Below are 12,657 nucleotides of genomic sequence, written 5' to 3'. Positions count from 1 at the left end.
CATCATAAGCCACGCTGTCATGGGGGTCAAGGTTCAGAGGTGAGAAGTGCATTAGTTCTGACAATGATCATGTACAACTGTAACGTCCCATGCAGCACGTTGTCTGTTGAGTATATGGCACAAGAAACTTTTACACAGATTTATCTCTATTTCTTTAACAAATTAAACAGGTTTTAGTTTTTTTAAAATTAAAAATCCATTTCAAATTATCTCAGTGACCATGTATCTCGTGCCAAATGAAAAAAAAATCTAAATATTAAGTTATAAGTCAGTAAATGCAAAAATAAATGTCTTCTATCAATGAAAGAATTTGTTAGTACTAAATTAAGATTAAACAAATTTCTTAATTATTGTTAATCTTTTGCATTCTATTTAATTAGCGTCTACTTGCAACATAATTCATACTGCATGGGACACGATGATGTGATGCATATTAATGAGAGGAAAGTTGATGAATATTAATGACAATCTAGCACACTTGAAAAACAAGACAGCATCACGTGACTTTTTTCCTGCGGGTCGACCAATCGCCGTGTGTAACGCCGTGAAGTAAAAACACCCAACAGACCTGGAACTTCCAATCAGTGCATGCATGCAAAACTTGTACTCCTTCCTTAAAACTTAACTCGAGAGAAAGACATACCATCGTAAATAAAAGTCCAAAATGTTAGAGCAATAACTTTAAATTTAAGAATAGTTTTTAGTGATATTAGTTTACGTTTTAGGGGAATTTTAAGCATTAATTTTATATACTTTTTTCCTGTTATTTTCCTACATATATTTTCTTCTAGCTTAATCCTAGCCTATTACACCCGCCCTGGCAGGCAGACAAACCATGCAGTTATCTGTTACCATTAGATATAAGTTACTGGCGTGATAGCAGGACGGAAGCTTTCTTCATTTTCTCTATTAATACTGAAATACTTTAGTTTTGGTGCCTGGTTCTGCAGTCCCTTAAAGCTCACATTAATGCTAGCATAGGGGACCCGGGGGAACTTAATCATAACTTCAGGTCGTTTACAATAATCCTTTTGTTTTCGGATCTGATGCCCCAATGGTCTATGGACATGGGTTCGCTTTTTTGAGGTGCGGGGAGGCTTTTTGACAGGGAGGGCTGCCAGGTTGTAAAGGCTCTGCACATCCCCATTACCTTTGGTTATAGCACCGGCCAACGACATTGATGGAGGAGCCGGGTTGGCTGGCTTAATAGTCTGAAGATCAGTCGACTCGACGTTATTGACAGCTAAGGTTGGACGATCGAGTCTGTCAATGTTGGGAATCGTGTAGTTGTTAGAGACAGATGAACTGGAGACCATCTTTTTACCAGCCCAGGCACTGCAGCTAGAGATGGGTAGAGAACCTGACTTCTCGGCCTTGGGGAAAGACAGAGGTTGGGACGTGGAGACCTGACTATTGTTGTCCTTGTCTTTGCTCTCCTTGCTGGTTTCCTTCGAGTCTTTGCTGTTCTCGCGTGTCTCCTTTGTCTCCTTGCTGGCTCGGCCGCTGGATTCTGAGTAACAACTAGAGTGACTAGAGGACGGTGTGACTTGGTTTTGTTCATTTTGTGATTTGTGATGACTAGTCCTTTTTTGTGTGTTATATTTGTGCGGATGATCCTGACTTTCGCCTGGCGCCGACTTACCCTTCGCTGGAGCACTATTGGATGCATTTGTATTCTTGTGACTTGCTTCGAAGTTTTCACTTTGAGGTCTTTTGGTAGTGGGTGGTGCTGGCTTGAAGCTTAGTTCTTTGCTCTCTGTGCTAAATGCTGGAGGTTTCCGAGGAGAAAAGTAGGCCTCATTATCCAGGCTCTTTCGTACATTGTTAAAGCCGAATGGTTTTCTCACAGTTTGTCCCTCAACACAGAGATTGGTGCCTATGTAGGGGGGAACAGTCACCAAAGGCTGTTTGAATGCCAGCTCAAACCTCCCTATATCACAATTCCGATCGTAACGCCTATCCACCACCACTGAAACAAATACAACTTCATCAACATCATTATCTTCATTAATGACCATTTGTACTAAGGATATGTTAATACTGTACTTGTCTTTTAATACTAGTTCCTGAATAAGAATATCAAACTTTCTATCAAATAGTATCAAAAAAATAATGAAGAATCTCTTACACATAACTTTTGTTTAAATAAAGATAAAGTACTTATACCAAAAGAGTTTATTTGTTTTCATAACGGACATCTTTATAATGATACTTATAAACTGTAAGAAACTAAATGATAAGAAGAAAGATGCAGAAATACTTCAACACATAAAATGTAAGAAACTACCTTTAATGGAATCCTAACACATGTAATATGATAAGTGGACAGTACTCACCTTTAATGGAGTCCTCTAACACATTCACTAGATGATAACACATTTAGTAACACATTAGTACACTAGATGATAAGTGGACAGTACTGACCTTTAATGGAATCCTCTAACACATTAGTACACTAGATGATAAGTGGACAGTACTCACCTTTAATGGAGTCCTCTAACACATTAGTACACTAGATGATAAGTGGACAGTACTCACCTTTAATGGAGTCCTCTAACACATTAATACACTGAATGATAAGTGGACAGTACTCACCTTTAATGGAATCCTCTAACACATTAGTACACTGAATGATAAGTGGACAGTACTCACCTTTAATGGAGTCCTCTAACACATTAGTACACTAGATGATAAGTGGACAGTACTGACCTTTAATGGAATCCTCTAACACATTAGTACACTAAATGATAAGTGGACTGTACTGACCTTTTATAGAATCCTCTAACACATTAGTACACTAAATGATAAGTAGACAGTACTGACCTTTGATGGAATCCTCTAACACATTAGTACACTGACTTTCCAACACATGCACTTAATGGGGACAGTACTGTTTAATGGAATCCTCTAACACATTAGTACACTGAATGATAAGTGGACAGTACTGACCTTTTATAGAATCCTCTAACACATTAGTACACTAAATGATAAGTAGACAGTACTGACCTTTAATGGAATCCTCTAACACATTAGTACACTGAATGATAAGTGGACAGTACTCACCTTTAATGGAGTCCTCTAACACATTAGTACACTAGAGACAGTACTGACTTTAAATCAACACATTACACTGAAATCAGCACCATTTATAAGTCCTCTAACACATTAGTACACTAAATGATAAGTAGACAGTGACCTTTAAGAGAGACATTAATACACTGAATGAGATACATTTAATGGAAATCAACACATATAATTGATAAGTGGACAGTACTCACCTTTAATGGAGTCCTCTAACACATTAATACACTGAATGATAAGTGGACTGTACTGACCTTTTATAGAATCCTCTAACACATTAGTACACTGAATGATAAGTGGACAGTACTGACCTTTGATGGAATCCTCTAACACATTAGTACACATGCGCCGGGTGATCTCTGTACTACTCTCCATGCTGGGGCTGGATTATTCTTCAACAATGTTATATGAAATCAGCGCCATATAATTCAAACGATGACTGTCAAAGAGAGATAACTCAAATCAGATACATGAAATCAGCGCCATATAATTCAAACGACGACTGTCAAAGAGAAGCAATATATTCAAATTATTCTTGACAATGTGATATCTTTACATTTTTTAAAAAACAGTATATTAATAGTTATTTATTCAGAACAGTTATTGAGGCAAAAACACTTTTATTTATCATTTCTCTTCAAAGTTTAATGAATTCTACGTTATTTCTATGCACACGGTGGATTTGTTCTGTCTTAATATTTAATTATTTTGTGCATATGCTTAGTAAAAATAAAAGAAGCATATTGACCTAGGTGCAATACTACAACTGTGATTTCATTGAAAACTAAGGAAAGATGTAACAAAAAACATTATATCTTCAGCATCAGCTAAAGACAATATCTCTATTCAAACAATAATAACTAATCTGCAAGAAAAAGTTCTCTTCAATCTAAAAATAATCACAATACCAAAAGAACAAAAGAAACTTAAAACATGCCAATTCAACATTGCTGCTTTTGGTATTTTTGTAATATAAAAAGAAATGTAGCTATTTCATCAATCTGGGGATGCTTTGTATACAGTTTTATTGAAATACTTTGAAATTGACGTTAAGCGACAAATATTGACATGATTGAAATGATGTAAAAAATTCCCACCAATGTACAAGATGTAATGAAAATTTCTTGAACAGATTCTTTAAATTGAACTAAAAGAAAATTATGGATAAGTTATAGAAGAACAAAAAGAATGTCCAAAGAATAAATGGATTGAGGAATAAAAACTTTAAGACGAAAAGACGGGAAACAGGCAAAAAAATTATATATGTCACAACCCTATTCAAGGCTAGGTATAAAGAGTAAATTCCGTATTTCTTGCTGAATATGACTAGAGTAAGATAATAGAATCTATGAGGGTGAAGTTATAAAAGCCAGGGTCTTAAATAAATGTCCGTATACGTGCTGTGACAACTCACCTTAAATGTGGAGGGCTAAAACATAGAATACGTGCTTCATAATACATGTCAATCCTATGCATCCAAATTTTCTGTTCATCGAATTATGAAGTTGTTCATTGTCCTCATATAATCTTAAAACATCTTATTTTAATTCCAAATTGCGGTTAAAAAAATTATTTATCAAAAAATCAATGCAATATACAGGCTATTACATATATATTTAAAATCTAAATGTTATATTTTTCCATCCAATGACACAGGATTGACATGTATACTGTAAAGAAGGTCAACAACACAAAGCGTGTGTCAAAAATATGAGTCACACTAAGATCAGAAGTAGTTGACGAAAAGTTCGATTTTAACGTGCAATGTCATTGGATCAGCAAATTAAAGAATGTAATGTTGATGTCAGGAAATTCGATGATTCAAGTCCACCTCTTCACGTTTTTAGAATAACCAAATCTTAAGTTTGATTCAATGCAATCTGTTAGAGTGATATGTCATATTTTTGCAATTCTACATTGAACAAACATCTATTATCTTATTAAATTTTCATAATACGAATGCAATATGGAAAAAAAAACAACTAGTAATTGTATATCTATTCAGACTGCGGTTTCACTGAGCTACATGTATATTGTATAAACTTCATATTGAATAAGATAACTGTAAATTCCAATGTTCCATGGTCAGAAAGACATGATAAAATGAATCTTACGCAAATAACAAACACAGAATGAATTACGATTTAAATCCAAACAATTAATGTCACCAAAACTCCATCAAAAACAAAAACAGGTTAGAAGTCGACCAATTCACTAACTACCCCATACCAAACATTCTAACAAATGCTCATGAGCAGCTCATGAGACTCACATGAGAATCAAGTAAGAATTGTATGCAAATTAGGTAGAATTGGATTTTGCTCATGTGCAGATTGTTAGTCTTTGTTAGGGAGGAAAATACTAACCAAAATGCACATGTGCAAAATTATGCTCACCTCAATGCTCATGAGCAAAAGTCTATTCAATTTGCTCACCTAAGAACAGCCTTATTTAAGATATAGCATTGGTAGTAATTTTTCTAAGTTCAGTTTTCTCATGTGAGCAAGAGGTGAGAAATTGGACATAGTCAAAATTCAGTATTACAAGTAGAACCAAAACCAAAGAATTACAAGTCTCAATTCCTCACGTGAGGCTCAGGTGAGGAAATACAATACTTTGACACTCTATGTGGTCCAAGCTTTCCCAAGCCTTTATTACAAATTGAACATGTGTTAAGTGTTAACACTTCTGATGATAGCATCACAAATGATTGGGGACCAAGCAGGAATATCTTAATTTCTTGAGCTTCTAATCTTCATATTCCCATCAGTTTGAAAATGCTTTCCTCTACCTAAACAACCTGTTGTGTCCCCCACTGTTACTTAAAGCAGGGCATTATCCAATGAGGAGAGCCAGTCAGGATTTGTGCGCCTTCTCAGACCAGTTCAAAATTTCAATACAAAATGTTTGTGATGAACATTGAAAGTATATTATGGATTAATACAGTGAAGAACTGAAATATGCTTTTGGAAATGACATGTCATCACCATATTGAACTAGATGCCAGCCTTCAAAATTTACAAATGTATCCAGTATGTCCATGGGATGAGGGTATGATTAAAGATCAGTTAGATATTACCATGGTGCAGCCACAATGAAGGGAAATTTCAAAGATTTGCTGATCTGAGAATAGGGTAAGTGCTTTGAAAATTATCATCCCCCCTCTCATTTCAGATATTACTAATTAAAAAAAATAATATGTTTGTGTTTTAATTATCAGTGTATTTAATTTTGATATATTTCATGCAGAATATGTTATCAGGAATTACAGTTGAATTAAGAACTATAAATATGGTAAGAACAGATTAGGTCAGTCAGTGTACAATTGACAGCCTCAGTGTGGTATTCTATGAATTATGTGTATTTAAGTTGCTTATAAAATATTGATGCATATGATTTAATTTCTACTGACTGGCTTTTCATGACCAATGGAACCTTGAAAATATACTAAAATATACAACTATAACTTCAAATTTTTTGCAGATAAAAGTTGGAATCAAAGGATCTGCAAATTAATCACGGACCCTAGGTGAGCTTGCATACATGACGGAGTTCTGATGTTTGCACTCATTTAAAGGAAATGCAAGGAAAAAGAATGGAAGTCAGGATGAATTGATTATGATTCTTATGACCACTGGATTATTATTTTACACCCAAGTATGACTGCATGCCACTCATAAATTCAGCAAAGGCAAAAACATCTACTTAGCCTCCAAGACAACTTTAATCCATCAAGTACTAGTGCAGTCAAAAATGATGACTGGACATTTACATTGGATGTTCTATGTTAATCTACTGGAAATGGAACTATTGGATAATGATACTTTGATTGATATGTACTGTACATAATTATAATAATATAATTAAATTTTTTATTCATTTTAAGTTTAAAAAATGAAGTTCACTGAACATAATTATGCATGCATCTATTTACATGTACATGTTGCTCAAGAGTATTTAAAATGTAATTGATGAATCACATTTTAAAATTACATAATTATATAATGTTTGTAATCTGAATTTTGTTCTATTGTTGCTTGTTCCAAGTGAGCAATTGTTGCACATGAGTCTCATGAGCCTCATGTGAGCAATATTCTAGGTGAGCAAAATGATTCCTCACATGAGCAAAAAATGCTAATCAATGCAGAACCCTGCTCATGTGAGCATTTTACCTAATTTGCATGTTAAATTGCACATGAGACTCACGTGAGCAACTCAGGTGAGGAAATCTGGTTAGTCCTCACGTGAGCTGCTCATGAGCAAATTGTGAGAATGGTTTGGTATGGGACATTAAAGATTCCAACATATGATGGTGAGAACTTTATTTTTGTATGGAAGTTAAAAAACTGTCTTTACCTTTCTGTATTCTATGACATCTTGTGTAGACAATAAGGCACAAATAATGGCTTTCTTCATTCCGGGGTAGATCAGGTCATCCCATGTATTACCGTGACCCTGGCCCCTGAAAGGTAGGGTACACAGGTTAAATATTCCTTTCTTATAACATGTTTTAATACTGCTATAATGTATTTGCTTACCATAAAGAAGTTTCACAGTTCTAGAAATTTTGTTATTACAGTGATTACTATACTTTTATTACTTATCTAATACCTAACTTTTCAAGAGTGCATCCAAGTCTATTTTATTTCATCAAAAATTAATAAATTTAAAATTTCTGTGACGTATATATATAATTTGAACATCTTACTTGATGTAGTCCTGGAACTGTTCATGAGTCCACATGTTTTGTGAGGGCAGGAGTGGGTGTCTAGGACCGTTCTTATAATACTTCTGGATGGCGTTGTTGGACAGATGAATGGACTCATCGAAGTCGTCGAGTGTGTATTCCTGAGAACAGAACCTGAGGTAGCTGTCCTGGTAAAACCAGATGGTAAGAGGGTTCCAGTCTGTCACCAAGAACCACTGACGGATGTCAAACTTACAGTTATAAATCAGAAGGGGCCGCTCTGAAAACACAACAATAATTATTGTCACCAGGAACAACTGACTGATGTCAAACTTACAGTTATAGATCAGAAGGGGCCGCTCTGAAAACACAACAATAATTACTCTCATAGTATATATTTATCAGTGGAGCTGCAAGTTAATATCTTTTGTACACCACTTCTATTTTGTAACCACATGATAATTTAAATTGTCAAGATTTGTTTTTATTTAACGAACCCTCTGACCACTACACTACGCAGTTAAAAATAAATCTACAATGTTATATTGCAATTCAAGATTTAATTATTTTCATTTCCAAAAATTCTATGATGCATGCATACTTACCCATATACTTTTGCACAACATATTTGTTGTCTTTGCGTACCACTTGACTACTAACTAATTTCAACATGTCCTCCAATTTATCATAACATACAATTCCTAGAGAAAAGGAAAATCACACTTTTAATATACTACGATGCAAATAAAATAAAATAATCAAAAGTTAACATCAGTCTTTCAGTGATGAAAACACAACTTTACAGGAATGTATAAAAATTTTTAGAGTGGCATTCCTCCTTAATAAAGATTTAGAACTTTGATCAGAAAAACTCTCAAGAGTCTTAGGCTTGAAATAGTGATTATCAAAGTAATTCCTACAAATTGAGGGTTCTTGTTACCTCTTCCTCTGGACTTAGCTCCTGGTTTCACAATCCAGATATTCTTATGTCCATCCATATCAAACTGAGGCATATTGAGTTTAAGATTGTATAAAAGCCTATCTACTTCTGCTAACATACTCCCTGACACATTGGCTATAACGCCGCCATCACTGTAAAGATACACGTGACAAAAATTACAATGGCTAACTTTCCAATACATTATTTTATATCCCAAAGAAATAAACTAGTATTTTTTGTGGAAAGAAAAAAATGGTGAAACTTAATAATAAACATTTTTAAGTATTGTGCCAAGAGATTCACTTTTAGACTAACATTTTGGAGAAAGCTTTGTTATTTGGAATTTTTTGTACTTAAATAGAAATTAAAACTGAAAGACTTACTTTACAAGCTGATAATACCACTTAATAGTTTCGTCCCATTGTTGTTGTGTTAATTCATGTGGCTGGAAAAAAAAACCAAAGCAGTCAGGTTAAGGATGTTATTTTAACTCTGGCATACACACGTAAAAACCTTTTTTGTAAAAGTTTAATTTTGAAAATGTGGCTGGAAAAATAAACAAAAACAAAGCATGTAGGTTAAGAATGATATTTAGTTCTGACATAAACATCTCTCTCGTAAAAGTTTGAAAATACATCAATATGAGCACAAAATGTACATGTACTATTTATCCAGGAATGACATTTAGCATATCATTTTATAATCTGCAGAGAAAATCAGAACTGGCAATTAATGCTTGTCTCTATAAAATATACAATACAATTAAGTTCTTGTATACACCAATTTCAATTAGAACTCAAAATTCAAAGAATATAACTAATATGATATATTGTATATCTGTTTTTTTTTAAAATATATTTTGATCAATATATGCATAATTAAAAAAACAAGAGGCCCAGGGGCCACATTGCTCACCTGAGCAATTGGCTAGGAAAAATCACACATCAGATCAGAACTGAAAGTTTGGTGGGGGGGGGGGGGGGCTTGAATTTTAACCCCCCGGGGGTCATGATTTGACCAAACATGAATCTACAATACCTGAGGATGATTCCTTATAAATATCACTAAGCATGGCTTTAAAGTACTTGAAAACAAGATTTTAAAAGGTTTCCCTAGATATTCCTATGTAATTTTTTTATCGGCCATTTTGGCCCCACCCTACCCCCGGGGGTCATGATTTGAACAAACTTGAATCTACACTACCTGGGGATGATTCCACATGAGTTTCATCTTTCCTGTCTCAATCGTTCTTGAGAAGGAGATTTTTCCTATATATTCCTATGTAAAACTTTGATTGGCCATTTTAGCCCTACCCTACCCCCGGGGGTCATGATTTGAACAAAATTGAATCTACACTACCTGAGGATGATTCCGCATGAGTTTCATCTTTCCTAGTCCAGTGGTTCTTGAGGAGATGGTTTTTAAAGATTTTTCCTATATATTCCTATGTTAAACTTTGATTGGCCATTTTGGCCCCACCCTACCCCAGGGGGTCATGATTTGAACAAACGTGAATCTACACTACCTGAAGATGCTTCCACATGAGTTTCATCTTTCCTGGTCCAGTGGTTCTTGAGAAGAAGATTTTTAAAGATTTTTCCTGTATATTCATATGTAAAACTTTGATGGGCCATTTTGGCCCCACCCTATCCCTGGGGGTCATGATTTGAACAAATTTGAATCTACACTACCTGAGGAAGATTCCACTTGAGTTTCATCTTTCCTGGCCCAGTGATTCTCGAGAAGAAGATTTTTTAAAAATGCCATTAATTTTTTTCTAATTCATAATTATCTCCCCTTGGAAAAGGGCGTGGCCCTTCATTTGAACAAACTTGAATCCCCTTTACCCAAGGATACTTTGTAGCAAGTTTGGTTGAAATTGGCCCAGTGGTTCTTGAAAAGAAGATGAAAATGTGAAAAGTTTACAACAACAACAACGACAAATTAATGACTACGAGGACAACAACAACGAAGACAGACAACGGACAAATTTTGATCAGAAAAGCTCACTTGAGCCTTTGGCTCAGGTGAGCTAAAAAGGAATTTGACCTCAGATATTGCTTTGGTCTAGAACGTAACTATAGATCTCTCTGTAAAGATTTGATTTTTTAAGCAAAAAATATACTCTGCATATAAGTATAATCTTTATGCAGCTGTTTTTTAACATTAAAATATTAATTGTTTCAAAATATAAGAAGTAAACAAATGCATGTTAAAGTTCATTATACCATAAAAGCAGAATTTTTAGCGAGGACTGAATTTCGGCACTATTAGAGAGGGTGCTTAGATAGCTAAAATTAAATTTATAAAAATTATTGTGTTTTATTTGCAATTGCTTCTTATAGTTGAGCATTTTAAAATCGCTAAATTTTCTTCCTGCTAAAAATTAAAGACCAGATTTTAAGGACAAATCACTAAATTTGTGTAGCTAAAATTTCCACTTTGTTGAGATATTAGAATATATTTATTCTAAAATGTAGAAAGAGATGGAAGCTTACATCATTTAAAACATCTATATCATCATGTCCTCTCTCCTCTATAAATTTATCACACTGCTTCATTGCTCTCTCCAAACACGTGATCGGGACGACCACTTTCTTCTTTTTCTTCACTCCCTTCTGTTTTACAGAACGACTTGTTACTGTAACAGAGAATGGTAACTATATGTACTTTTCTTCCAAAATTAAGGACTGTGAAACTAATTTTTGCAGGGTTTTAATATTCGTTGAATTTGAGGTATGAAAAGACTCACAAATTCATCCACTATGAAATGTTCATTGCAATTTTTCACTGATATTACTACTCACTTTTTCATCATCAATTTGAAAATAAATTCCCACTAACACATATTTTTTTTCACTCATCTGACAAAAATTGACCTTATAAAATTGTGATTTTACAGTAATTTTCAGAAGACTTATTTTTTTTCTCTTTTATGTCTAAATCTTGTGATTACAATACCTGGTGTTTTAGCGCTTTCTGTGGGTCTGATAACCTCTGGCGTTTTATCTTTAGGTTTATTTTCCTTGTTTTCAGACTCCAGTGTTTTCTGCTCGGACTTTTCTAATCGTTCTTTAGCGTGAGCACACACATTCCCCGAGGAGACATCTGGTTTAGACCGAGTACACTCGGGGTTTGTACACACAAAGTCTTCTTCCTTTTTATCCGAGTTTGAGTCACTTTTCTCACTTTTGTCTCCGTTTTTATCCGTTTTTTCGGACCCGGTATCTTTTTTTTCCTCCCCATTATCTTTATTTTCATTTTCCTCAGGTATAATTTCATCTTTATATTGACTAGATATTATCTTCAGAATATTAACACACATTGTAAGCCTATAATCATCTGGAATAAAAGAAAAAAAAATTACTGTGGCATTGAAAAATATCTGTCAATGAGCACGAACAAGAAAAATCCATACTCTATTTTTTATTAACGTTTTTATTTCAGGAAAAAAAATCTATCAGCTGATGTCTGAAATGCTGTCCATCTTATTAAAGTGACTATAAATTTACTTCTCACTCATACAAGAAAGATTATTATACTTTCATGTTAAATACTAAAATCTGATTGGTTTAGACGCAGGTAACAATCTGTTCGATTACCCTGAGCCTTAGCAACACACGAGACAACGGGTAACACAACGGTAATGCCACATGTGTGGAAATTATGCGCGTACAGTTCACCGTAGAATTCTCAAAACGTCGGTTGCGCGTTTGAAAAAACCGGAATTAACTTGACGTCAATAAAAGCTTGCGCCCGATAAAGCTTACTTGAAAACAACAAATGACAGACGATACATGCTTGTGAGTGTAGGAAACATACTTGCGAGCCAGAAATAACGAAACTTTATATGATAAATGACTCGAATTTGAGTATCAAACAAACAGTAAAGGAGATTAGTAAACTGGTGAGTGTGAAAGCTTTCTATATATGAACGTAAAGACGATCG

At 34.4% G+C, this 12,657-nt stretch overlaps 1 protein-coding gene across 1 annotated transcript in view; it reads right to left on the bottom strand.

Annotated features, from left to right (window-relative positions):
• LOC134271877 (protein monoglycylase TTLL8-like) overlaps nt 1–12,657 on the bottom strand; it is a 37,955-nt gene that overhangs the window by 4,065 nt on the left and 21,233 nt on the right. Inside the window, 11 exon segments of the mRNA XM_062754089.1 lie at nt 1,151–1,969; nt 3,393–3,520; nt 3,552–3,583; nt 4,496–4,510; nt 7,438–7,543; nt 7,790–8,048; nt 8,374–8,469; nt 8,709–8,860; nt 9,092–9,153; nt 11,207–11,349; nt 11,670–12,050. Coding sequence (XP_062610073.1) covers nt 1,151–1,969; nt 3,393–3,520; nt 3,552–3,583; nt 4,496–4,510; nt 7,438–7,543; nt 7,790–8,048; nt 8,374–8,469; nt 8,709–8,860; nt 9,092–9,153; nt 11,207–11,349; nt 11,670–12,050 — 2,193 coding nt within the window.

This window comes from Saccostrea cucullata, unplaced genomic scaffold, assembly GCF_032062105.1.
Source record: "Saccostrea cucullata isolate Sc308-1 unplaced genomic scaffold, CSIRO_AGI_Scuc_v1 ctg1462, whole genome shotgun sequence".
Taxonomy (NCBI): Eukaryota; Metazoa; Mollusca; class Bivalvia; order Ostreida; family Ostreidae; genus Saccostrea; species Saccostrea cuccullata.
Note: the sequence above shows the minus strand (reverse complement) of the source record. Positions and strands in the feature narration are given on the sequence as shown.